The 27987-nt window shown below is 49.0% G+C and overlaps 1 protein-coding gene across 1 annotated transcript; it reads left to right on the forward strand.

Annotated features, from left to right (window-relative positions):
- Positions 1 to 1496: 1496 nt before the first annotated feature.
- On the forward strand, positions 1497 to 27972 carry si:ch211-167j9.5 (tyrosine kinase receptor Cad96Ca). Its single transcript, XM_041196698.1, has 11 exons — positions 1497 to 1710; positions 5207 to 5312; positions 6286 to 6469; positions 7264 to 7402; positions 9551 to 9649; positions 9731 to 9888; positions 20603 to 20734; positions 23804 to 23918; positions 24359 to 24458; positions 26500 to 26599; positions 27636 to 27972. The coding sequence occupies exons 1-11, from the start codon at positions 1497 to 1499 to the stop codon at positions 27759 to 27761; spliced, it is 1473 nt and encodes a 490-aa protein (XP_041052632.1). The 3' UTR covers positions 27762 to 27972.
- Positions 27973 to 27987: the final 15 nt, after the last annotated feature.

Below are 27987 nucleotides of genomic sequence, written 5' to 3' on the forward strand. Positions count from 1 at the left end.
TGTCTCTCTCTCTTTATCTGTCTCTTTCTCTCCCCCCTCTCTCTCTCTCTCTGTCTTTCACTCTTTCTCTTACTCTGTCTCTCCCTTTCTCACTCTTTCTCTCATTCTGTCTATCTTTCACTCTATCTTTCTCTCTTTCTGTCTTTAGGTATCCCTCTCTTACTCAGTCACTCTCTCTCTCTCTCTCCCTCTCTCGCTCCGTCTTTCTCTCTGCCTCTCACTCTCTTTTTTTTATTCATTTACGGAATGTAGGCTTCGCTGCCTGGGCCAGCATTTATTGCCCATCCCTAGTTGCCCTTGAGAAGGTGGTGGTGAGCTTCCCTCTTGAACCACTGCAGTCCCTGTGGTGTAGGTACACCCACAGTGCTGTTAGGGAGGGAGTTCCCTCTCTCACTCCATCTTTCTCTCACACACTTTTCTGTGTCTCTGTCTCTCTCTTTCTCTATTTCTCCCCTCTCTCTCTCTGTCATTCTTTCTCTCAGTCAGTCTCTCTCTCACACCTTATCTCTCTCTCTATCTCCCTCTCTCATCCTGTCTTTCACTCTATCTCTCTCCCTCATTCTTTCTGTCTTTCAGTATCCCTCTCTCATTCTCTCCCTCTGTCTCTCTTTCTCTCACACTCTTTCTCTCACTCTGTCTCACACTCTATATCTTTGTATCTCTTTCACTGTGTGTCTCTCCCTCTGTCTCTCCCTGTGTATCCCAGTCACTGTCATTCCCTTTCACTCTCTTCTCTCTCTCTCTCTCTTTCTCTGTCTCTCTCTCTTACACACTATCTCTCACTCTTCTCTGTCTCTCTCTCTCTCTATCTCACTCACTCTCTCTGTCTCCCTTGCTCTGTCTCCCCCATCTCACTCACTCATTCACTGTCTTTCTCTGTCGCTCCCTCTGTTTCTCTCTCCCTGTCTCTCTCACTCTCTCTGCCTCTTTCTCTCTGTCTCTTTCTCTCTGTCTCTCTCTCTGTCTCTCTCACTCTCTCTCTCTCTCTCTGTCCCTCACTCTGTCTCGCTCCCTCTCTGCCTAGCTCTATCTCTCTCTGACTCTCTTTCTTTGTCTCTCACTCTGTCTCTCTCTGTCATTCATTCACTCTCTCTGTCTCTCACTCTCTGTTTCCCTCTCTCTCTGTCTCACTCTCTCTCTGTCTCTCTCTCACTCTCTTCTCTCTCTGTCTCTCTCTGTCTCTCATTCTCTGTCTCTCACTCCATCTCTCTCTCTCTCTGTCTCTCTCTCACTCCCTTTGTCTCTCTCTCTCTTTCTCACTCTCTCTCTCACTCTGTCTCTCTCCCCTCCCTCTGTCTCTCTCTCTCTCATTCTCCGTCTCTCTCTGTCTGTCTGGGCGGAATCGTCCCAGAGTTGCACTAAGTGCGGTAACAGCGTTTTACCCGCTGGCCGTGATGGCAACTGTTCACACTGTTTCATCCCAAACTCGCCGCATTAATTATGCATTCCCGGGAAACACACCGATTCCATGGCGGGCAGGCTCCAATTCCCCCGCCATGCCGTCACCTCGTTGCTTCATCACGCCAGGCGGCGTATTTAAAACACAGCCGCATTCAGCGCTCCCAGCCCAGGATCGCAGCAAAGACATAGCCCCGAAAGACAAGAAGACTGCAGCCCTCGAGCGCCTTTTGGATATCCTGGAGGCTGCTGCGATGTCCTCTACCCCCGCTCTGGCCACAGGAGAGGCAGCAACGTTATCACTCCGGCTTGGTAAGCAATGGTAGTGGGATCAGTGCCAATGCTGCACAGAAGAGGCTGTCCATCCAATGCAGAAAGAGGATGAATGATCTCACCCGTGCAGCCAAGGTATGACAACAATCTCATCACTCTGAACTCACACATTCACTGGCATCTCACTCACTGCCAGCTCAAGGAACATCACTATCCATTTCCACATACATACCCTCACATCTCCATCTGGCCTCATCTCCTCTGGAGACTGCTTTCTCAGCCCTCTTGAGGCCACTTGCACCGATCAACACGTGCCCCCCCCCCAAAAAAACAACCAACCCCCCCCCCCCCCCCCCCCCCCCCATCCTGGGATACCCCCCTTCCCCAGTACAGCCTTCACCCTGCAGCCTCTTCCCTTGCCTGAGGCCACTTGTCCCCCTTCCCCAAGGAAGGCCTAGCCCTGCAGCCATTGAAAAGCCACCCATATATGGCTGATCTGGTAGGTGTGTTGGGGCCGTGTGACATTGGCAAGACTGCCTAGTGCTGGAAAAATAGTTGAAAATTGATCCCGAAACTCCCCAAATTAGCTTCCAGCCTCAGATTTGCCAGTGGCCTTGTCAGTGTATAATGGAGGTGATGGGGGGGTCTCATCCATTGGCTGCGGAGCTGGTGAATGCTGGGAAGGCTGGCTGCAGTAATTGCCAGGCGTGGATCAAAGACTCCAGAGGCAGGAGTCTTGCCCACCAAGAGCTGCTGGCCAATCAGATCCTGGCAGCTGTGCATTCCTCAGCTGTGCAGGGAGCTAGTGGTCCCTACTGACCACCTTCTGCCTCATTAAATGTTCCTCCAACCACCAAACTCACCATGGGGGGAAGTGGGGTCAGGGCATTATATTCCCCTTAGGACCCAGACCAGAGGTGGGAACTCGTTGGCAATCCAGCCTGACCCAGGGGTGTCATGTCCTCCCCCCGGAACCTTTGGTGGTGTGTGGCACTTAATCAGGTGGGAGGGTGACATGTAGGGACCCCACCTGTCTTCCTGCCTCCACCCTGACTAAATTTGTGGCAGGATGGCACATGGATGCCCTTCTCTCCCTGCCACAAATTGAAACCCTTAAGTGGGCAATTAGAGCCTCAAACCATGGCAGCTGGTATTAAATACCACCCATTGTTTCCTAAACCTGCCCCCCACCTCTTTCTCTTTCTGTAGCTCACTCTCTGTGCACCCCTTACCCTGGCTGGAAGTTTCCGATCCTATTGGCAGCGGGTGTCATGGTGGTTGTGAGCGGACAATATGGTGAGAAGACCACAAATCGGCCTCACGCTACCATGAAACCACTTTGTGACTGTCCGCTCCACCCTTGAATGGCGGGCCGTGTTTCCCACTGCCGCCTGTCAGGAACCTAATTTCAATATTTTAACATCTCATTATAAGACCTGCTCACCAGAATCATCCCCCCACCCCCCCAACAACGCCCCCCATCCCCCAATGCTGGATCATCTCCCACCCACCTCGCAGGATCATCCCCTCCCCCCCACCCACGCTGGATCATCCCCTCCCCCCATGCTGGATCATCCCCTCCCCCCACCCACACAGGATCAACCCCTCCCCCCATGCTGGATCATTCCCCCCCCCACGCTGGAACATCCCCTTCCCCCACGCTGGATCATCCCCCCCCCCCCCCCCCCCCCCCCCCACTCTGGAACATCCCCTCTCCCCCCATGCTGGATCCGGCGAGCTGCACTTCACTTGGGACTTCGAGGTTGATTTGCCAACCCTGCTTCGGCAAGGACTCGTGGTCATCAGCGCCAGGCTTCACAGGCAGCACCAGGTCACTTTTAGTGGGGGCTCATGGGCAGGTCTGTACCTACCAGACCAGCTGTAAGGCGGGGGTGGTTTTTCAACAGCTGCAGGGCTAGGGCTTGTTTGGGGAAGGGGAAGAAGTGGCCTCAGGCAAGGGAAGATGCTGCAGGGTGAGGGATGTACTGGGGAAGAGGGGTATCCCAGGGGGTGTGTGGGGGCACGTGTTGACCTGTGCAAGTGGCCTCAAGATGGTGAGGGCTGAGGAGTCAGTCTCCAGAGGAGATGAGACCAGATGGTGATGTGAGGGTGTGTGTGAGAGAGTGAGTGATGTCCCTTGAGCTGGCAGTGACTGAGATGCCAGTGAAAATGTGATTGGCTTGTGAGTGTGTGAGTTTGGAGTGATGAGATGGTTGCCTTACCCTGGTGGCATGGATGAGATGATTCATCCTTTTTCTGCACTGGATGGTCGACATCTTGCATGCAGCATTGGCACTGACCACCTCTGCCTCTGCCTCCCAAGCCGGAGTGGTGAGGCTGATGGGCCTCCTGTGGCCAGAGCAGGGGTAGAGGACATTGCGGTAAGCCTTGACAGTGTCCAGAATGCATTCCAGGGATGCATCACTGAATTCGGGGGGCTGCACTCTTCTTGGCTTTTAGGGCTACGTCTTCACTGGAGCAGTCCTGGGCTGCAAGCATTGAGAAGTGTGCACACGGCTGCAGTTTAAATATGGCGACCAGAGTGAGGAAGCGGCAAGGTAACGGCATGGCGGGCAAACGCAGAGAGAGCACGAGAGAGAGAGAGAGAGAGTTAGAGAGAGAGTGAGAGATAGAGAGTTAGAGAGAGTTGGGGAGAGAAAATATGAGAGAGGGAGTGAGAAGGGGGAGAGAGAGCACAAGAGAGAGAGGGGATTAGAGAGAGAGTGAATTAGAGAGAGAGTGAGTGGGGAATGAGAGAAAGAGTCAGAGAAGAAGTGAGAGAGCGAGATTGAGTGAGAAACAGAGAGTTGAGAGAAAGAATTAGAGGGGAGAAGGAGGCGTGTCTCCTATGGCTGCATAATTAATGAGGCAGGAATGGAACATTATGTTGTGAAAACCTCCTGCTGCTACCGGACTTTGTGCACATCTGGACAATTCCGCCTCTCTCTCTCACACTCTTTCTCTCTCTCTCTCTCTCTCCATTCCTCTCTCTCTCAATTTCTGTGATCTGCTCTTTATCTCTCTCACTCTCTCTCCCCCTCATTCTCTTTCTATAATTCTATCTCCCCCTCTCTCTCATCATCTCTCTCACTCACAGTTTCTCTCACTCTGTCCTCCACTCTTGCTCTACCTTTCACTCTCTCCCACTCTCTTACTCTCTGTGATCCCCCTCTCTCATGCATTCTCCCCTCTAATTTTTTCTCTCAACTCTGTTTCTCACTCAATCTCGCTCTCTCACTTCTTCTCTGACTCTTTCTCTCATTCCCCGCTCACTCTCTCTCTAATCCCCTCTCTCTCTTGTGCTCTCTCTCCCCCTTCTCACTCCCTCTCTCATATTTTCTCTCCCCAACTCTCTCTAACTCTCTATCTCTCACTCTCTCTCTCTAACTCTCTCTCTCTCTGGTGCTCTCTCTGCATCTCCTCACTCTCTATCTCTCATTCTTCCTCTTCCCCCACTCTCTCTCTAACTCTCTCTCTCTCACTCTCACTCTCTCACCCCACTGGGTGCTGATGCTGGTGTCTTTGTGTTTTGCAGTTGGAGTTACAACCAATTCCTCCATCCCCAGCCGCCACCTCTTGGTGATCACAGTTCTGCTGATACTGACAGTGGCTGCAGTTTGTCTCATCGTGTGGTTCAAGAAGTGAGTGACCCAATAGGAGCCTCCGTTCAGGGATAGAGGAGACAGGTTCCCTACACAAGATGCTCAGCTCTTCTCTGAAACATCTAATCACTGCACCATTATCCCCTACAACTCTAAACACCTCATGCATCAGATGTGGGCAACGCTGGCGGGGTCAACATTTATTGCCCATTCCCTAGATGCCCTAGTTTGGGGCTCACTAAACAGTTTAATGGGTGGGGCACACAGGCTGGTGTGATGTGTCGGTGATTTAACCACTTATCTTTGGAGACCGAGAATGATGATTGATACAGTCTCACACTAAATCCAACCTTTATTGAGAATTTTGAACAAAGCCATTTCAATTAAATCATACAGTTGCTCCTCAGGTAGTCAATCCGAGATGACTGTAGGTCATTTAGGAGTGATCTTTGAACGAAATCTTCCTGCTTGTCTCACTGACACTCTCCCCTTCAACATAGACTTCCTCATTGAGAGCTTCTGTGTGGGACCTTTTCAGGGGTTTACATACAGAATGCAGTTTGTAAAGAATTCATGCACAATCCCCCTCTGGATGAGGATTGGTTAATTGGGTGCATGATCGGCTGTTGGTTGGTTAGTATATTCCCAAGTTGTCTTCCATTGGCATAACCATATAAGCACTTTTACCTGTACTGCTCTGTTTAACTCTCTGGTTTCGATCAGTTTGCTATGATTAACTATCTGGTTTTGATCATTTTGCTGTGCTTACCTGTTGCATTTCAATGTAAATTGTCCTAATTAATTCAATATCATTGCAATTAACAAGTATGGATACAATTAGCAAGTATTGCACCAATCCAGTTTCCACATTACAAACACTGCTCTGAACTGATGGCCAATCGGTTACATCTTTCCTTACAGATGGGCAGAAGGGGCTGGTAGGATGGGTAGATGGATTGCTGTGTGGCTGATGCAGTTTCAAATCTTTTATTCCCTGTGTTTCATGTTCCAGAACAAAGCAAAAATACAAGAAACCTTGGGGGAATCAAATAAAACTGGGAGGCAACATTCCAGAGGCAAGGAACAGAGTGTCATTGGTGAAGGTTCTCCCTTCACCTCGACATTTGTCATCAACACATCGACGCACCAGAGAATTACGCTCATCATGCACAGCAGCAGGAACACAAAGTTTACAGGTACAAGTGTGTACACAACCGTTGTATATCTGCATATACACAATCGGGGTATATCTGTGTATACACAACTAGGGTATCTCTGTGTATACACAACTGGGGTATATCAGTGTATACACAACCGGGGTATATCTTATGTTAGGGTTCATTACACGGGGATAGGAGTAAAAGAATAAATAAGTCTTGTAATCACACATGGAATCCTGAGTACTGTTTTGATCCCCTTATCTAAAGAAGGATATACTTGCCATAGAGGCAAAGCAACAAAGGTTCACTAGACTGAGAACTGGGAGAGAGCAATGTTCCATGAGGAAAGATTATGTAGAATGGGCCGATAGTCCCTGGAGCTTATACGAATGAGAGAGGTAGCATTCAAGCATCTCAAATTCGTCAGAACACAACATTCCAGAGACAAGGGACAGAGTGTCACTGGTGAAGGGTAGATACTGAGAGGTTGTTTCCCCTGGCTGGGGAATCTAGAATACAGGAGCACAGTTGCAGGGCAAGATGTCAGTCATCGAGGGCTGAGATGAAGAGAAATATCTTTATTCAAAGAACGGTGAATCTTTGGAATTTTCTATCACAGAGAGAGCTGTGGATGCTCAAGACTGAGATCGATAGGTTGTTGGACTCAAAGGGAAGCGGGGATTGGACAGGAAAATGTCAATGTAGAAGATCAATCATGATCCTATTGAATGTCGGAGCAGACTCGAAGGGCTGAATGGTCTATTCCTGCTTCTATTTCTTGTGCTCATGCCCAACCCTGCTCCCTGCATTCTTTTGTTCTGTTTTTGCAGTCTGTCCACTTCACTGTCGAGGATCTGTCCTTGCTTGAGGTTTTGAAGATTGGCAATCAGGGAAAGTTCTACCGAGCGAAGATCACACGTGGCAACTGCAAAGGACATCGGCTAGTGACCTGCAAGCTGACAATGAGGAGTGAGTCATGGGCAATGGAGTTTGAACTTTGAACTCTGACCCTGTCTGGGTTACACAGTGTTGTGGGCTTTGCAGTAAGAAAGATTTGCATTTTGATAGCACCTTTCATTGCCTCAGGATGTCCCAAAATGCTTTACAGCCAATGAAGTTTATTAGAAATGTAGTCACTGTTGTAATGTAGGATATGTAGTCGCCAATTAGTGCACAACAATATTCCATAAATAAAATTGACTGGAACATCTGTTTCAGCGATGTTAGTTAACACAAATACAATGGCCCCAAGAGCTCCCCGATCATCTTCAAAATAGCACCATGGAATCATTTACATCCATCTGAGGGGGTAGAGTGGGCCGCAGCTTAATATACCACTCCGTGCAGACCCTCCAACAGTGCAGCACTCCCTCAGTATTGACCCTCTGACAGTGTGGTACTCCCTCAGTAGTGACCCTCCGACAGTGTGGCACTCCCTCTGTACTGACCCTCCAACAGTGCAGCACTCCCTCAGTACTGACCCTCTGACAGTGCAGCACTCCCTTGGTACTGACCCACTGACAGTGCAGCACTCCCTCAGCATTGACCCTCCAACAGTGCAGCATTCCCTCAGTACTGACCCTCCAACAGTGCAGCACTCCCTCAGTACTGACCCTCTGACAGTGCGGTACTCCCTCAGTACTGACCCTCTGACAGTGTGGCACTCCCTCAGTACTGACCCGCTGACAGTGCAGCACTCCCTTGGTACTGACCCTCTGACAGTGCAGCACTCCCTTGGTACTGACCCACTGACAGTGCAGCAATCCCTCAGCATTGACCCTCCAACAGTGCAGCATTCCCTCAGTACTGATCCCTCTGAGAGTGCAGCACTCCCTTGGTACTGACCCACTGACAGTGCAGCAATCCCTCAGCACTGACCCTCTGACAGTGCAGCATTCCCTCAGTACTGACCCTCTGACAGTGCAGCACTCCCTTGGTACTGACCCACTGACAGTGCAGCAATCCCTCAGCACTGACCCTCCAACAGTGCAGCATTCCCTCAGTACTGACCCTCTGACAGTGCAGCACTCCCTCAGTACTGACCCTCCAACAGTGCAGCATTCCCTCAGTACTGATCCCTCTGAGAGTGCAGCGCACCCTCAGTTTTGCTTTGGGGCTATGTGCCTGGATTATGTGTTTGCTGCCCTTTAGTGGGAATTGTGTCATGGCTATGTGACTTAGAGGAGGCAATTTTACCCATTAAGCTTTGGCAGACCCCTCTGAACCTGCTATCTCTGATGTTGCCTGGTTTATAATACATTGTAGCTGTACTCCAAATCCCAGGCTCTGTTTAGGGGACATTGGATTCTTTATTCCCTCATTTTTTTCTCCCATATTCCATCCCAAAGTGCTGACTGTCACTGGGCTACAGGTCCCATGGGAGCTGAGCCTTGGGCTCCATTACTTATCTGATTACAGAATGAATATAGCCAGGACATTGAGCCATGAGGGAATTCCAGCCACATCTGAGATGGTCCTCCTAGTCAGTCCCTCATTCATAACCCCATTCAGTACCCCATTCATTACCCCCATTAGTCCCTCCATTCATTACCCTCATTCAGTTCCCCCATTCAATCTCCCCATTCAGTCGCCCATTCATTACCCCCAATCAGTCCCCTCATTCATTACCCCCATTCAGTCCCCCCTTTCTGCCCCCACCTGGCTCTCTGGCTCCTGATCTCTGTGGCACTGAGGGGATCTCGGATCCTCTAGTCTGATGACCTTGCGATTTGAATATTATATCAGTGCTGTGAGCATCAGCCTACATTCCACATTCCAACCCCTGGCCCGTTATTGCATCAGTCTTTTATCAATGACTCTGCGCCATTTTAAAAACGTTTTTGTTCCTTCATGGGACATGGGAGACACTGTGGGTATCTGTAATTGGCTCTGAGGTTGAGTAGTCCTGTCATTTTTGGACTCTGGCTTCAAGTCTCAGCAGAAACCAAGACTAGAGCTTCTTATTAATGGTAGCAAATGTCAAAACTAAGAGATGCTGAACTCTAACGCTCAGGGCATTGAACTCTAACTCCAGGGGTGTTGAACTGTAACCTGGGGCCACTGAGCTCTTACTCCAGGGGTGTTGAACATTAACCTTTCCCATTATCTCTCTGCCAGGTGTCTCCCAGAAGAAGCTGCAGTCAGAAATCAACATCATGAACAAACTCGGGTATCATAAGAATGTCATTCAACTCCTGCAATGGAACATTACACAAGGTAAATCAGTGGGTCAGTGGCAATGCCAGTGCTTGTGTGGGGGCCCATACCTCTGTGACCCTGTGATCTTGAATTTTACAGAGCCATACATACTGATAATGGAGCATGTAAGTCGGAATCTGAAGAGTCTTTTACAGAACAATAGACCACAGCTTTCCAGCTGCAAGGACCTGCAAATCCAACTGACATCAGCAGCGTATTTCATTTCACTGGGAATGGAACACCTCGCATCAAAAAAGGTAAAGGTTCAGCTTGGCTCAGCACAGTTTGGTACTGCAGAGTAAAGGGTTAACATCAGAAACATACATGATGCTGATGTCATAGTGATGTCAGATCACATGACTGAGAAGTAAGCGAGATCTGGAAGGTGGAGAAGTTCCAACCTCGTGTAAAGGAAGAAATGTGTAAGTACTTGCTAAAAATAAAGAGTAATGGTTTTGAGAAACTATAGACTTGAGCAGCATACTTTGGGAGAATAGACAAACTCCAAAATAAAAACAGAATTACCTGGAAAAACTCAGCAGGTCTGGCAGCATCGGCGGAGAAGAAAAGAGTTGACGTTTCGAGTCCTCATGACCCTTCGACAGAACTTGAGTTCGAGTCCAGGAAAGAGCTGAAATATAAGCTGGTTTAAGGTGTGTGTGTGGGGGGCGGAGAGATAGAGAGACAGAGAGGTGGAGGGGGTTGGTGTGGTTGTAGCGACAAACAAGCAGTGATAGAAGCAGATCATCAAAAGATGTCAACAACAATAGTACAATGGAACACATAGGTGTTAAAGTTAAAGTTGGTGATATTATCTAAACGAATGTGCTAATTAAGAATGGATGGTAGGGCACTCAAGGTATAGCTCTAGTGGGTTTTTTTTTTATATAATGGAAATAGGTGGGAAAAGGAAAATCTTTATAATTTATTGGGAAAAAAAAAGAAGGGGGAAACAGAAAGGGGGTGGGGATGGGGGAGGGGACTCACGACCTAAAGTTGTTGAATTCAATATTCAGTCCGGAAGGCTGTAAAGTCCCTAGTCGGAAGATGAGGTGTTGTTCCTCCAGTTTGCGTTGGGCTTCACTGGAACAATGCAGCAAGCCAAGGACAGACATGTGGGCAAGAGAGCAGGGTGGAGTGTTAAAATGGCAAGCGACAGGGAGGTTTGGGTCATTCTTGCGGACAGACCGCAGGTGTTCTGCAAAGCGGTCGCCCAGTTTACGTTTGGTCTCTCCAATGTAGAGGAGACCACATTGGGAGCAACGAATGCAGTAGACTAAGTTGGGGGAAATGCAAGTGAAATGCTGCTTCACTTGAAAGGAGTGTTTGGGTCCTTGGACGGTGAGGAGAGAGGAAGTGAAGGGGCAGGTGTTGCATCTTTTGCGTGGGCAAGGGGTTGTGCCATAGGAGGGGGTTGAGGAGTAGGGGGTGATGGAGGAGTGGACCAGGGTGTCCCGGAGGGAGTGATCCCTACGGAATGCCGATAAGGGGGGTGAAGGGAAGATGTGTTTGGTAGTGGCATCATGCTGGAGTTGGCGGAAATGGCGGAGGATGATCCTTTGAATGCGGAGGCTGGTGGGGTGATAAGTGAGGACAAGGGGGACCCTATCATGTTTCTGGGAGGGAGGAGAAGGAGTGAGGGCGGATGCGCGGGAGATGGGCCGGACACGGTTGAGGGCCCTGTCAACGACCGTGGGTGGAAAACCTCGGTTAAGGAAGAAGGAGGACATGTCAGAGGAACTGTTTTTGAATGTAGCATCATCGGAACAGATGCGACGGAGGCGAAGGAACTGAGAGAATGGGATGGAGTCCTTACAGGAAGTGGGGTGTGAGGAGCTGTAGTCGAGATAGCTGTGGGTGTCGGTGGGTTTGTAATGGATATTGGTGGACAGTCTATCACCAGAGATTGAGACAGAGAGGTCAAGGAAGGGAAGGGAAGTGTCAGAGATGGACCACGTGAAAATGATGGAGGGGTGGAGATTGGAAGCAAAATTAATAAATTTTTCCAAGTCCTGACGAGAGCATGAAGCAGCACCGAAATAATCATCGATGTACCGGAGAAAGAGTTGTGGAAGGGGGCCGGAGTAGGACTGCAACAAGGAATGTTCCACATACCCCATAAAGAGACAGGCATAGCTGGGGCCCATGCGGGTACCCATAGCCACACCTTTTATTTGGAGGAAGTGAGAGGAGTTGAAGGAGAAATTGTTCAGCGTGAGAACAAGTTCAGCCAGACGGAGGAGAGTAGTGGTGGATGGGGATTGTTCGGGCCTCTGTTCGAGGAAGAAGCTAAGGGCCCTCAGACCATCCTGGTGGGGGATGGAGGTGTAGAGGGATTGGACGTCCATGGTGAAGAGGAAGCGGTAGGGGCCAGGGAACTGGAAATTGTTGATGTGACGTAAGGTGTCAGAGGAATCACGGATGTAGGTGGGAAGGGACTGGACAAGGGGAGAGAGAAGGGAGTCAAGATAACGAGAAATGAGTTCTGTGGGGCAGGAGCAGGCTGAGACGATCGGTCTACCGGGGCAGTTCTGTTTGTGGATTTTGGGTAGGAGATAGAAGCGGGCCGTCCGAGGTTGGGCAACTATCAGGTTGGAAGCTGTGGGAGGGAGATCCCCAGAGGAGATGAGGTCAGTGACAGTCCTGGAAACAATGGCTTGATGTTCAGTGGTGGGGTCATGGTCCAGGGAGAGGTAGGAGGAAGTGTCTGCGAGTTGACGCTCAGCCTCCGCGTGGTAGAGGTCAGTGCGCCAGACAACAACAGCACCACCCTTGTCAGCGGGTTTGATGACAATGTCAGGGTTGGACCTGAGAGAATGGAGTGCAGTAAGTTCAGAGAGAGACAGGTTAGAATGGGTGAGAGGAGCAGAGAAATTGAGACGACTAATGTCGCGCCGACAGTTCTCAATGAAAAGATCGAGAGAAGGTAAGAATCCAGAGGGAGGGGTCCAGGTGGAGGGAGAATATTGAAGATGGGTAAAAGGATCCGTTGAACTGGGAGAGGACTCCTGCCCAAAGAAGTGAGCCCGGAGACGAAGACGGCGGAAGAAGAGTTCAGTATCATGCCGAGCCCGAAATTCATTGAGGTGAGGGCGTAAGGGTATGAAACTAAGTCCTTTGCTGAGCACTGAACGTTCAGCATCGGAGAGGGGAAGGTCAGGGGGTATAGTGAATACACGGCTGGGGTTGGGATTGGAAGATGGGGTGGGGACGGAGGGACAGGCAGGGGTGGAGGGTCCTAGATGGGTGTTGGCGTCGATGAGTTGTTGGAGCTTGCGTTCCTTAGCACTTGAGAGAAAGAGAAAAAGTTTCTTGTTGAGGCGTCGGATGAGCCGAAGGATAAAATGAAACTGGGGGCACGCGCAGCTTTGAAAAAGGGTATGGCGGTGCTGCTGGAGGGAGAGGTCGAGTGTGTTCATATGGCGGCGCATGGCACTGAGAGTGGATTTCAGAATGTGACGGGAACAGCAGTCCGAGAAACGTTTTATGTCCCGGAGATACCTGTAATCCTGGGTGGGTTCGAAACATGAGGGGTGGAATTTCAGTTGAAATCCATGTGGGATAAGTCGGAGACGGAGACAGTCACTGAGAAAGGAGATATGGCTGTGAAAGCGGGTTTTAGTAAACACCTTGTCAAACACTAGGAGAGAAATGGAAAGCAATGAAGGTGAACAAGGCAACAGAGAAATCCGGAAATCTTGTCGCAGAGAGGAACAGAACTTCTTCAAGGAGGTAGGCATTTCTTGAAGAGCAGTGGCAGTCAATTAAACACAGAGAAAAAAACAAAAAAACTGCGGATGCTGGAAATCCAAAACAAAAACAGAATTACCTGGAAAACCTCAGCAGGTCTGGCAGCATCGGCGGAGAAGAAAAGAGTTGACGTTTCGAGTCCTCATGACCCTTCGACAGAACTTGAGTTCGAGTCCAGGAAAGAGCTGAAATATAAGCTGGTTTAAGGTGTGTGTGTGGGGGGCGGAGAGATAGAGAGACAGAGAGGTGGAGGGGGTTGGTGTGGTTGTAGCGACAAACAAGCAGTGATAGAAGCAGATCATCAAAAGATGTCAACAACAATAGTACAATAGAACACATAGGTGTTAAAGTTAAAGTTGGTGATATTATCTAAACGAATGTGCTAATTAAGAATGGATGGTAGGGCACTCAAGGTATAGCTCTAGTGGGTTTTTTTTTATATAATGGAAATAGGTGGGAAAAGGAAAATCTTTATAATTTATTGGGAAAAAAAAGAAGGGGGAAACAGAAAGGGGGTGGGGATGGGGGAGGGGACTCACGACCTAAAGTTGTTGAATTCAATATTCAGTCCGGAAGGCTGTAAAGTCCCTAGTCGGAAGATGAGGTGTTGTTCCTCCAGTTTGCGTTGGGCTTCACTGGAACAATGCAGCAAGCCAAGGACAGACATGTGGGCAAGAGAGCAGGGTGGAGTGTTAAAATGGCAAGCGACAGGGAGGTTTGGGTCATTCTTGCGGACAGACCGCAGGTGTTCTGCAAAGCGGTCGCCCAGTTTACGTTTGGTCTCTCCAATGTAGAGGAGACCACATTGGGAGCAACGAATGCAGTAGACTAAGTTGGGGGAAATGCAAGTGAAATGCTGCTTCACTTGAAAGGAGTGTTTGGGTCCTTGGACGGTGAGGAGAGAGGAAGTGAAGGGGCAGGTGTTGCATCTTTTGCGTGGGCAAGGGGTTGTGCCATAGGAGGGGGTTGAGGAGTAGGGGGTGATGGAGGAGTGGACCAGGGTGTCCCGGAGGGAGCGATCCCTACGGAATGCCGATAAGGGGGGTGAAGGGAAGATGTGTTTGGTAGTGGCATCATGCTGGAGTTGGCGGAAATGGCGGAGGATGATCCTTTGAATGCGGAGGCTGGTGGGGTGATAAGTGAGGACAAGGGGGACCCTATCATGTTTCTGGGAGGGAGGAGAAGGAGTGAGGGCGGATGCGCGGGAGATGGGCCGGACACGGTTGAGGGCCCTGTCAACGACCGTGGGTGGAAAACCTCGGTTAAGGAAGAAGGAGGACATGTCAGAGGAACTGTTTTTGAATGTAGCATCATCGGAACAGATGCGACGGAGGCGAAGGAACTGAGAGAATGGGATGGAGTCCTTACAGGAAGTGGGGTGTGAGGAGCTGTAGTCGAGATAGCTGTGGGTGTCGGTGGGTTTGTAATGGATATTGGTGGACAGTCTATCACCAGAGATTGAGACAGAGAGGTCAAGGAAGGGAAGGGAAGTGTCAGAGATGGACCACGTGAAAATGATGGAGGGGTGGAGATTGGAAGCAAAATTAATAAATTTTTCCAAGTCCTGACGAGAGCATGAAGCAGCACCGAAATAATCATCGATGTACCGGAGAAAGAGTTGTGGAAGGGGGCCGGAGTAGGACTGCAACAAGGAATGTTCCACATACCCCATAAAGAGACAGGCATAGCTGGGGCCCATGCGGGTACCCATAGCCACACCTTTTATTTGGAGGAAGTGAGAGGAGTTGAAGGAGAAATTGTTCAGCGTGAGAACAAGTTCAGCCAGACGGAGGAGAGTAGTGGTGGATGGGGATTGTTCGGGCCTCTGTTCGAGGAAGAAGCTAAGGGCCCTCAGACCATCCTGGTGGGGGATGGAGGTGTAGAGGGATTGGACGTCCATGGTGAAGAGGAAGCGGTAGGGGCCAGGGAACTGGAAATTGTTGATGTGACGTAAGGTGTCAGAGGAATCACGGATGTAGGTGGGAAGGGACTGGACAAGGGGAGAGAGAAGGGAGTCAAGATAACGAGAAATGAGTTCTGTGGGGCAGGAGCAGGCTGAGACGATCGGTCTACCGGGGCAGTTCTGTTTGTGGATTTTGGGTAGGAGATAGAAGCGGGCCGTCCGAGGTTGGGCAACTATCAGGTTGGAAGCTGTGGGAGGGAGATCCCCAGAGGAGATGAGGTCAGTGACAGTCCTGGAAACAATGGCTTGATGTTCAGTGGTGGGGTCATGGTCCAGGGAGAGGTAGGAGGAAGTGTCTGCGAGTTGACGCTCAGCCTCCGCGTGGTAGAGGTCAGTGCGCCAGACAACAACAGCACCACCCTTGTCAGCGGGTTTGATGACAATGTCAGGGTTGGACCTGAGAGAATGGAGTGCAGTAAGTTCAGAGAGAGACAGGTTAGAATGGGTGAGAGGAGCAGAGAAATTGAGACGACTAATGTCGCGCCGACAGTTCTCAATGAAAAGATCGAGAGAAGGTAAGAATCCAGAGGGAGGGGTCCAGGTGGAGGGAGAATATTGAAGATGGGTAAAAGGATCCGTTGAACTGGGAGAGGACTCCTGCCCAAAGAAGTGAGCCCGGAGACGAAGACGGCGGAAGAAGAGTTCAGTATCATGCCGAGCCCGAAATTCATTGAGGTGAGGGCGTAAGGGTATGAAACTAAGTCCTTTGCTGAGCACTGAACGTTCAGCATCGGAGAGGGGAAGGTCAGGGGGTATAGTGAATACACGGCTGGGGTTGGGATTGGAAGATGGGGTGGGGACGGAGGGACAGGCAGGGGTGGAGGGTCCTAGATGGGTGTTGGCGTCGATGAGTTGTTGGAGCTTGCGTTCCTTAGCACTTGAGAGAAAGAGAAAAAGTTTCTTGTTGAGGCGTCGGATGAGCCGAAGGATAAAATGAAACTCCAAAATGCCCGTCTAGTCCCCGATCACTCAGTGAAACATGGTGCCAGCAAGGAAAAGACCCAGCAGACCTTAAAATGAAGGTACAGGGTTGCCAAGATAAGAGATCCTCACAGGAAGGACAAAAGAAAGAAAAAAGACTCACCAAGATATCATCGAAACATTATGGGAGCAGCAGATACAAGTGGAGACACAGACCCAGAGACCGGACAGCAGTGAGCACAGGCCTGAAGCAGTGAGCAGCGGCACAGAAGCAGGAACAATTCCAGGACTCAGCAGAAACATGGAATTCACATTAACAGTCCCAGAACTATTTCAAAGCGCAATAGGCCCATAACTGGGATAACTGGAGAAAAAGGTTCACAAGGTACCAAACTGCTTCAGGATTACACAGAAAAGAACAAAAGGACCAGGTCAGTACACTACTGTATGCAGTAGGATCTATCACTGATGACTTGATAGTAAGACAGCGGGTTGATGAGACTTCAATCTCTTATGAAGAAGTCCTGCAAGCTTTCAACTCTTATTTCAGTGTCTGTCTGAATTTAATAATAGAGAGGGTTAAATTTAATAAAAGAAAGCAAGGACCTGGTGAAAGCATGGATTTGTTCATCAATGATCTCTGCAGGCTGGCAGGAAACTGTGAGTTTGAAACCTTAAAGGATGAGATGAATCGTAGTTGGGGTCCTACGTGAAGCATTTTCAGATCTCTGACAGACAAGAGGGGATTAAACATTAGTGAAAGCACAGCAGATTGTGAGATAAACAGAAATCAGGAAACAGAATTGAGCATTTGTTCATGGGGAAGGAGAGATCCCATGGAGAAGGTCAAGTGAAACCATTTAGTTTGTAGGCCAATAGAGAGAAAGTGCGGCAAAGCCTAAGCCCACCAAAACAGGGAAAAGAGCGCCATCCGCCATTTTGAAATGTCTTCGGTGTGGCAGGAACAAACTGCATAAATGAGAAGAATGTCCAGAAGTGGCGGAATAATTGTGGATCCGGAAATTTTCCAGAGGACAAGGTCTCAACCTAGAATGCATGGAAGGAGCAACATGCCATATGGGCGACACACTTATTCGTGGCTCCGTGAGAGACGAGCATGATCGCAGAGTCAGGGCAGTCCTGAGAGTCTTACAGGATGCAGGCCTAACATCGAATGAAAAATGTAAGTTCGTCAAACCTAAGATCAAGTTTCTAGGTCACATGGTACAAGCCACTGGAATCATGGTCGATCCACAAAAAACATAAGTAATCCAAGAATTTCCACAACGCAGGAACATAGCTGAGCTTCAGAGATTCCTCGGGATGGTCAGCCATGTAGGCAAGTTCCTACTAAATTTAGCAGAGGTCAACAAACCCTTGAGACAGTTGTTGAGACAGGGGCAACAGTTGAGCTGGGATGTGGACCAGCAAAATGCTTTTGAAAGGATCAAACAACTTCTAATCTCTTTTGAAATCTTGGCACGTTACAATCCAGAATAATAGGGGCAGATGCATCGTCTGGGAGCAGTTTTATTTCAAGTGCAGAGAGACAGAAAGTGTAGACCAATCTACTATGTCTCTAGGTCACTAACAGAAACAGAACAATGATACACCATGTTAGAAAAAGATGCTTTGGCAGCAACATGGGCATGTGAAAAATTTTCAGACTAGGTTATTGGATTGTGTTTCAAAATCGAAACAGACCATAAATCATTAGTCACTCTTCTGAACATGAAAGAAATTGCAAAGATGCTGTCCAGAATCCAACGGTTCAGACTGAGATTGATGAGATATGACTCCATCACAGAGTACGTGCAAGGGAAGTATTGAACAATGGCTGACACAATGGCCTGAATTTTTAGGTCGGCGACCAGCCAGTATGAAATGTGCACTGAGAAGCTCAGTGCTGCTGGGATGGGGGCAGGATGGCGGGCGCTGATGTCAGCTCAGGCACGGATGAGTGCTGACAGAAAGCTCCCTGTAGGCGGAGAGCTGCCTCAGGGAGCTGAAGACCTAAAAGCAATAAATACAGTTTTTAAAATCAGGAAAAAATGTGCAAGCATCACAATCAGTCGCCTGAACATATACACGATAAAAATGCTGTCCATAAATTTTTCTTTTTCTTTCTTTTAATAACAGAAACCTCATCCTGCTCGTGGATGGGGTTTCATAAAAAATGCAAAGTCTTCCTGGCTGATTCGCCAGTCAGCCAACCATAAGGTTGGACCGACCATGAAAAATCGAAGACAGTTGCACCTTTGATTACCTTAATGGGCCTCTTAATTGTCAGCGGATGCGCACACAGGGGTAGGAAACACACCCACCAATTGGAATATCGTGCGAGCGAGGGATGACATTTGGACGCTCGCCTGATGTCATCTTGTGCAATTTTGTGTCCGATTGGATTGGGTCCGCATGCGCCCGCTGAGCTAAAAATTCTGCCCCCACTGTCACAAGTATCATCAGAAGGAACCAAACAAGAGGATTTACACTTTGTCGAGGAGGTTGAAGCATATGGATCCTTAATCACTCAGCACTTACCAGCTACTGCAAAAAAATTGCAGGAAATAAAACAAGCCCAGAAACGAGATGAAGATTGTCTCCAAGTTCAAGAATATTGTCTGGAAGGACGGCCAGACTACATCCCCACTAATCCAATACTACAGCAGTACTTTGAATAGTGCAAGCACCTCACAACTTATTAGTCTTCAATGAGAGAATAGTCATACCGAGAACACTTCGGCTTGATATTCTTCAAAGCCTTCACCAAGGTCATCTAGGAATAGCAACATGTTGTGCAAGAGCACAGCAATCAGCCTGTTGGCTAGGCATTACAGGCTCCATGGCAGAAATTATTTCTAACTGTCTTTCTTGAGCTGTGAACAGCCAAGAACAAAAAGAACCACTATTACCTTCTACTTTTTCATGAAGGCCTTGGGACTACCTAGGAAAGGACTTGTTTGAATTTAGCAGGAAAACCTTCCTTATTGTCATTGATTACCACTCACGGTAGATTGAAATAAACAGATTGCTTGGTATCACAGCTGAAGCAACCATCCAATCCCTCAAGAAAATTGCATTCCAGACTTTGCAGTGTTTGACAATGGGCCACAATTTGCTGATGAGCTATTCCACAATTTTGAAGTGAATATGATTTTGTTCATGTAACCAGTACACCTCACTATCCTCAACTGAATGGAGAAGCTGAGAGAGGGATATGAATTGTCAAAGATTTATTGAAGAAAATTGAAGACCTTCATCTAGCTCTTCTGAGGTATTGAACTTCACCTCTACAAAATGGTTTCTCACCATCAGAGTTATTTATGGATAGGAGATTGAGAACAGTTTCCATCTCTAGAGTAGAAACTCAAGCCCAATATGACCACGAGAGGATAAAACAGCATGAGGTAGAAGAAACAGCCAGGCTCAGGACTTTAATCAAAGGCATAGAACACATGAGTCACCAGTGCTGAAAGGAAAAGAGTGGGGAAAGAGTACGGGTCTGAGACCAACAGAAGGAAGGCACAATCATTGAAAAAAAAACTCCCCAACCAAGATTGTACCGGATTGGGCCAGAATAGGGTATTATAAGGAGAGACCGCAGAGCCTTAATATCGTTGGAGAGAAAGTCAATAGAAACTTGGACTTACTATTCAGATCCTGATGAAGAAGAAGAAAGACTTACCACAAGTTCTACAGCCACCCAGGAGAAGAACACTCTGACCGACAGAAGGAAGGTGGAATATCCTCCACCTCAAGATCAGAATGAGATCAGGGAGGTTGGTCAAGGCACCTCAGAGACTAACCCTGTGAAGTCTGAGACCTTGTGGGAAGGTGTAGGAGGAAGTAAATATGATAGGGATAAAGACTTGGGGGGAGATGTAAAGTAAAGGATTAACATCAGAAGCATACATGATGCTGATGTCATAATGACGCCAGATCACATGACTGAGAAGTAAGTGAGATCTGGAAGGAGATGCTCCAACCTCATGTAAAGGTTGAAATGTGTAAATACTTGCTGTAAATAAAGAGAAATGGTTTTGAGAAACTACAGACTCAAGCAGCATACTTTGGGAGAATAGACAAACCCCAAAACCCCTTTCTGGATCCCGACCACATAACGAAACAGGTACAACTCGGTACAGCTCAGTACAGCTTGGCTCGGCTTGGCATGGCTCAGCTCAGAGCTGTATCAGAGTCCTGCATCTACCACTTGGGCTGTTATATGGTTATTTTATTCAGAAAGAGTTAGGACTGGGGACCACAAGACATAACGCAAATGCTGCGTCCAATGCTCTGACCCTGGGTCTAACTTTCTGCTGATTTTCTGTTGACAGATTGTTCACCGGGACTTAGCAGCAAGAAACATCTTGGTTGGTCGTTTTCCCCAGGAGTGTAAGATTGCAGAATTCAGCCTTGCAGTCGATCTCTCCAACACTGCAGCCGTGAAGTGTAAGAAAGGAAGAGCGGTTAGTATATCCAGCAATATCAAACCCACCACTCACTGAACAATCTGCCTCATCGGCTCCTGCTGACAGGATCCTGTGGGAACAGAACACATAGCCCAAAACTGGGGGGCTGCTTGAACAGCTGGGTTATGGGTGTGGGGAGGGATGGGCGAGAGGGGAGGAGAGGACTTTAACTACTGTTTCCATAATTACAGCAGACTTTCAGAGGGATGCAGAAGAGCACAGTCTGGAAAACAATAACACTGTGGTGAGACTGTGAGGAAACGGTCATCGGCCTGTCTGTGTAGGGTCAGCTGTAGGGAGCACAGGCAACAAATCCATTTCCAGTCAGGCAAGGATATCAATTCAGAGTGCAGAAGGCAGCAATACCTGAGCAGAGAGCAGACTGCCCCTTAGCCAAGCACTGACCCGGGACAGAGCAGTTCAATGTGTCAGTGCCAGTACAGAAGAAGAAGGTCGCAGGAACCAGCGCAGTTATTATTTCAGAAAATACCATAAGTGTGCAAGGCTCTTCATGGTCATCAATGTCTCTGGCAGACTTGTCCCCACCACTACCGTACCCCAATGTTACACAGCGACAGATCTGTCCCCACCAGTCCTGTATTCCAGTGTTATACAGTGACAGATCTGACCCACCAGTACTGTACCCCAGTGTTATAGTGACAGATCTGTCCCCGCCTGTACTGTACCCCAGTGTTATACAGTGACAGATCTGTCCCCACATATACTGTACCCCAGTATTATACAGTGACAGATCTGTCCCCACCAGTACTGTACCCCAGTGTTATAGTGACAGATCTGTCCCTGCCTGTACTGTACCCCAGTGTTATACAGTGACAGATCTGTCCCCACCAGTACTGTATCCCAGTGTTATACAGTGACAGATCTGTCCCCACCAGTACTGTATCCCAGTGTTATACAGTGACAGATCTGTCCCCACCAGTACTGTAACACAGTGTTATAGTGACGGAGCTGTCCCCACCAGTACTGTATCCCAGTTTTATAGAGTGATAGATCTGTCCCTACCAGTACTGTACCCCAGTGTTATACAGTGACAGACCTGTGCCCACCAGTACAGTTCCCCAGTGTTATACAGTGACAGATCTGTCCCCACCAGTCCTGTATCCCAGTGTTATACAGTGACAGACCTGTCCCCACCGGTACTCTACCCCAGTGTTATACAGTGACAGATCTGTCCCCACCAGTACTATACCCCAGTGTTACGCAGTGACAGACCTGTGCCCACCAGTACAGTTCCCCAGTGTTATACAGTGACAGATCTGTCCCCACCAGTCCTGTATCCCAGTGTTATACAGTGACAGATCTGTCCGCACCAGTACTGTGTCCCAGTGTTATACAGTGACAGATCTGTCCCCACCAGTACTGTACCCCAGTGTTATACAGTGACAGATCTGTCCCCACCAGTCCTGTATCCCAGTGTTATACAGTGACAGATCTGTCCGCACCAGTACTGTGTCCCAGTGTTATACAGTGACAGATCTGTCCCCACCAGTACTGTACCCCAGTGTTATATAGTGACAGACCTGTCCCCACCAGTACTGTGTCCCAGTGTTATACAGTGACAGACCTGTCCCCACCAGTACTGTACCCCAGTGTTATATAGTGACAGACCTGTCCCCACCAGTACTGTGTCCCAGTGTTATACAGTGACAGATCTGTCCCCACCAGTACTGTACTCGTGTTATACAGTGACAGATCTGTCCCCACCAGTATTGTACCTGTGTTATATAGTGACAGACCTGTCCCCACCAGTACTGTGTCCCAGTGTTATACAGTGACAGATCTGTCCCCACCAGTACTGTACCCCAGTGTTATATAGTGACAGACCTGTCCCCACCAGTACTGTACCCCAGTGTTATATAGTGACAGACCTGTCCCCACCAGTACTGTGTCCCAGTGTTATACAGTGACAGATCTGTCCCCACCAGTACTGTACCCCAGTGTTATATAGTGACAGACCTGTCCCCACCAGTACTGTACCCCAGTGTTATACAGTGGCAGACCTGTCCCCACCAGTACTGTGTCCCAGTGTTATACAGTGACAGATCTGTCCCCACCAGTACTGTACCCCAGTGTTATATAGTGACAGACCTGTCCCCACCAGTACTGTACCCCAGTGTTATACAGTGGCAGACCTGTGCCCACCAGTACTGTACTCCAGTGTTATACAGTGACAGATCTGTCCCCACCAGTATTGTACCTGTGTTATACAGTGACAGACCTGTCCCCACTAGTACTGTACCCCAGTGTTGTACAGTGACAGACCTGTCCCCACCAGTACTGTACCCCAGTGTTATACAGTGAAAGCATAAGAAATCGGAACAGCAGTGAGCCAAAGAACCCATCAAGCCTTCTCTGCCATTGAATGAGATCATGGCTGATCTGCTTATGGTCTTAACTCCACATTTCTCCCTGCCCTCCTATAACCTTCGACTCCTTTGTTGATCAAAAATCTGTCTAACTCACCCTTGAATATCTTTGCTGACCCAATCTCCACTGCTCTCTGAGTAAATTCCAAAGTTAACTATGTCCTGAGGGAAGAAATTCCTCCTCATCCCCATCTTAAATGGGAGACCCCTTATTTTTAAACTGCCCCTACTTCTAACTTCCCTCACAAGAGGAAACTGTCTCTCAGCATCCGCCCTGTCAAGTCCTATTTGAATCTTACATGTTTCAATGTGATCACCTCACAATCTTCTAAACAGTTCAATCTTTCCTCGTAAGACAACCCCTTTATCCCAGGAATCAGCCTGGTGAACCTTCTCTGAACTGTTTCCAATACAAGTTTATCCCTCCTTAAATAGGCAGACTAAAACCACACACAATACTCTGGGTGCAGCCTCACCAATGCCCTGTACTCTTGTAGGAAGACTTGCCGACTTTTAAATCAATCCCTCTTGCAGTAAAGGGCAATATTCTATCAGCCTTCCCAGTTACTTGCTGCACCTGCAGACTAACTTTGTGACCCATGAAGTTGTTCCCCACTCTCTCATTACCCAGCTGCACAGACAGTGACCCTGTGACTGAAGGTTTGATCTTTCTCTGCAGAATCCAGGCATCCCATTCCGCTGGTACCCACCGGAATTCTTTACTGATGGGATTTACTCGCTCCAGGGGGACGTCTGGGCATTCGGGATTCTGCTCTGGGAGTTGGAGACTTTGGGTAAGTGCAAGTCAGTGGAAACCATGGAAACATACACACTTCCCAAGCCCAACCACCAGAAATCCCTCACACCCTCAAATCCCTGACACCCTCACAAATCCTCAAATCTCCAAATCCCCACGCCATATCTTACTCCCTGGCCCTCCAGGTGCATTCCACCCCCCATTCTGCCCAGCCCTACCCCTTTCCTGCTCCCCCTGCACATCCCCTTCCGCCCTATTTCCTTCCTCCCATGCTCCCCCTCCCCACATGCTCCCACTCCCACATGCTCCTGCCCCCCCGGTGCTCCCCCTGCCCCATGCTCCCCCTCCCTTTCCGCATGTGTTAAATTGTGTACAGAATTTTGACTGCGCACTGTTTAAATATACAGAGAACAATGCAGAGTAGACACTCTTTATTGAACAGCCTGTGACCAAATCGTGGTTCCTTTGTCTCTGCAGGGAGTTCTCCATATCCGGAATTCGAGAGTGCCAAGCAGGTAGTGCTGAATGTTTGTGCCGGATACAAAATGAAGAAACCCCCCCATTGTCGAGATGAGATGTACGTGAGCAAACCTTAATTTTCTGCAGAGCGCCCAAAGACCCACCTTCCTTCACCCTCAGGTTCCCTCACCCTCACCCTCCCTCATCCTCACCCTCCCTCACCCTGACCCTACCTCACCCTCCCTCATCCTCTCTCCCTTACCCCCCAACAACCTCCCCACAACACCCATCCTCACCATTCAACATCCTCCCTCACCCTTGATCACTCCAAAATCCACTTTGCCCTTCCATCACCCCCTCCCTCCAACACGCTCCTCCCTCCTCTAATACCCTCCATCCAACACCATACTTCACCTTCCAACACCCCTACCTCCAACACACTCCCTCACCCTCCATCCCTCCAACACCCTCCTTGTCCTTACAGACAGGCAAGGAAATGGAGTTGAGGCCACGTTCAGAACAGCAATGATCTTATCGAATGCCAAAGCAGGGCTGAGGGGCTGAATGGCCTATTCCTGCTCCCAATTCATATCTTCGTATATTTGTTTGTAGAGATGCTGTTCTGCTTGCAAGTCATGGCTATCGCTCTTGCCTCCGAATCAGAAGTATCCAGGTTTAAGTCCCATGCAAGAGACCTCAGCACAAACTGTAAGCTGACATTGCTAGTGCTATATTAAGCGAGTGCTGCAATGTCGGAGGGTCGGTACTGAGGGAGTGCCGCACTGTCGGAGGGTCAGTACTGAGGGAGTGCTGCACTGTCAGAGGGTCAGTACTGAGAGAGTGCGGCACTGTCGGAGGGTCAGTACTGAGGGACGGCCGCACTGTCGGAGGGTCAGTACTGAGGGAGTGTTGCACTGTCGGAGGATCAGTACTGAGGCAGTGCTGCACTGTCAGAGGGTCAGTACTGAGGGAGTATGGCACTGTCAAAGGGTCAGTAATGAGGGAGTGCTGCACTGTCGGAGGGTCAGCACTGAGGGAGAGCCGCACTGTCAGAGGGTCAGTACAGGGGGAGCTCTGCACTGTTGGGGGGGCCAAGATTGAGGGAGTGCTGCACTGTTGGCGGGGCAGTACTGAGAGAGTGCTGTACTGTCAAAGGGTCAGTACTGAGGGAGTGCTGCACTGTTGGAGGGTCAGTACCAAGGTAGTGCTGCACTCTCAGAGAGTCAGTAGTGTGGGAACACTGCACTGTTGGAGGGTCAGTACTGAGGCAGTGCTGCACTCTCGGAGAGTCAGTTGTAAGGGAGCGCTGCACTGTTGAAGGGTCAGTACAGAGAGAGCGCCACGCCATCAGAGGATCAGCACTGAGGATGTGCCACACTGTCAAAGGGACAGTAATTGTGAACAATATTTATCCTGCAGCCAGCATCAATGAAACAGATTATTTGGTCATTATAATGTATCTGTGTATGGGCTGTCACTGAGTAACAATTGTCCTGTGTTTCCTGCATTACAACAGTAACAACACTTCCAATGTACACTTTTGGCCATCCTGTGGATGTGAAAGGCTCTACAAAAATGCAGGGCATGACTACGGTGGTCCTGATAATAACCAGACACTTGGTTTCATTGATGTTGGCTGCAGGTAAATATTGGCCAAGGGGCTGAATTCCTGTGCTTAGGCTTATGGGCCTTTAGCTGTCCAGTGAGTCACCATTTAATATCCCAGGAGCAGCAGGTAGCATTTAATCGAGAAATGGTGGAGCTCCCCAAGGAAGGAGCTGGCATAGACACGTCAATGTCACTGCCAAGGCCAGGAAATGGGCATCAGTGAAACCTGGAGACAGATTTACTCTGTATCTAAACCCGTGCTGTACCTGTCCTGGGAGTGTTTGATGGGGACAGTGTAGAGGGAGCTTTACTCTGTATTTAACCCTGTGCTGTACCTGTCCTGGGAGTGTTTGATAGGGACAGTGTAGAGGGAGCTTTACTCTGTATCTAACCCCGTGCTGTACCTGTCCTGGGAGTGTTTGATGAGGACAGTGTAGAGGGAGCTTTACTCTGTATCTAACCCCATGCTGTACCTGTCCTGGGAGTGTTTGATGGGGACAGTGTAGAGAGTTGGCGGTCCAGGTGTTTCTAAGAATCTCTATTTTTTTCAGTTATGAGGTGATGGATTTTTGTTGGTCGCAGAGACATGAGGAGAGGCCGACACTCAGCGACATCATGAAGTACCTGGAGGATCTGGTGGAGAACGATGCAGTGAGTAGTTGGTTAATCCTTCGGCTGCAAACTGAAGCAGACTCAGTGGGGGTTTCTTACTCCAGGTCCCATCTCCACTGAGTTAGTCCATGTGGAGTTGAGAACATTCCAAGCAGCTTTCCTCTGGGAGTGGAGCTAGTGGATCGGGGTCAACAGTCCAGCTTCCTGATCTTCGTTTCCCTCCTACTGAGTTTGTGGATATCAGCTGATCATAACTCCAGTTTCGTGAGATTCCACAGGGAACTGTCCCCCAGTGAAAGTCAGCACCTTCAGGAACTGTCCCCCGGTGAAAGTCAGCATCTTCAGGAACTGTCCCCCAGTGAGAGTCAGCACCTTCAGGAACTGTCCCCCAGTGAGAGTCAGCACCTTCAGGAACTGTCCCCCAGTGAGAGTCAGCACCTTCAGGAACTGTCCCCCAGTGAGTGTCAGCACCTTCAAGAACTGTCCCCCAGTGAGAGTCAGCACCTTCAAGAACTGTCCCCCAGTGAGTGTCAGCACCTTCAGGAACTGTCCCCCAGTGAGAGTCAGCACCTTCAGGAACTGTCTCCCAGTGAGAGTCAGCACCTTCAGGAACTGTCCCCCATTGAGAGTCAGCATCTTCAGGAACTGTCCCCCAGTGAGAGTCAGCATCTTCAGGAACTGTACCCAATGAGAGTCAGCACCTTCAGGAACTGTACCCAATGAGAGTCAGCACCTTCAGGAACTGTACTCAATGAGAGTCAGCACCTTCAGGAACTGTACCCAATGAGAGTCAGCACCTTCAGGAACTGTACTCAATGAGAGTCAGCACCTTCAGGAACTGTCCCTCAGTGAGAGTCAGCACCTTCAGGAACTGTCCCCCAGTGAGAGTCAGCACCTTCAGGAACTGTCACCCAGTAAGAGTCAGCACCTTCAGGAACTGTCCCCCAGTGAGAGTCAGCACCTTCAGGAACTGCCCCCCCAGTGAGAATTGTTCATTTCAGAACAAAGTTATTATGATATGCATCCTGGCTCTAAGTGTGGATCCTGACTAACACTCCAATCCCTTTCCCTCCAGGATTACATTCAGGTGGATGTCTGCATTGAGCAATGTCAGCTGCTGAACACCTCCCCGACTTGGACTCTGCCTCAACCTGCCAATGTTCAGAACACCTATGTCAAGGGCTGGCTGGATTCAGTCTGACACAACACTGGATGTGGGTGGGGAGAAAAGGCCACAATCCCCCTTCAATAAACACCTGAACCTTCAATGTGCTGGTCAGGAACCAGAATGAACGAAGAACTTTGGTGTGAAGATGGTGGAGTATTTAATATAGACTCTGTTCAGCCAATGCTATGTCCACACCTGTCAATGATTGTTGGGGCTGTAAATATTGAAAGAATTGTCTGTATTTATCAAAAGATAAGTA

Source organism: Carcharodon carcharias, chromosome 10 (genome assembly GCF_017639515.1).
Source record: "Carcharodon carcharias isolate sCarCar2 chromosome 10, sCarCar2.pri, whole genome shotgun sequence".
NCBI classification, from domain to species: domain Eukaryota; kingdom Metazoa; phylum Chordata; class Chondrichthyes; order Lamniformes; family Lamnidae; genus Carcharodon; species Carcharodon carcharias.

Bases quoted from the DNA above. Each gene is read 5' to 3' on its own strand.
- si:ch211-167j9.5 (XM_041196698.1), top strand. From the start codon at position 1,497: ATGCCGTCACCTCGTTGCTTCATCACGCCAGGCGGCGTATTTAAAACA. The intron at 5,313-6,285 runs GTGAGTGACCCA...TTCATGTTCCAG, and splicing joins CTCATCGTGTGGTTCAAGAA to AACAAAGCAAAAATACAAGA. The intron at 20,735-23,803 runs GTTAGTATATCC...CTTTCTCTGCAG, and splicing joins AGTGTAAGAAAGGAAGAGCG to AATCCAGGCATCCCATTCCG.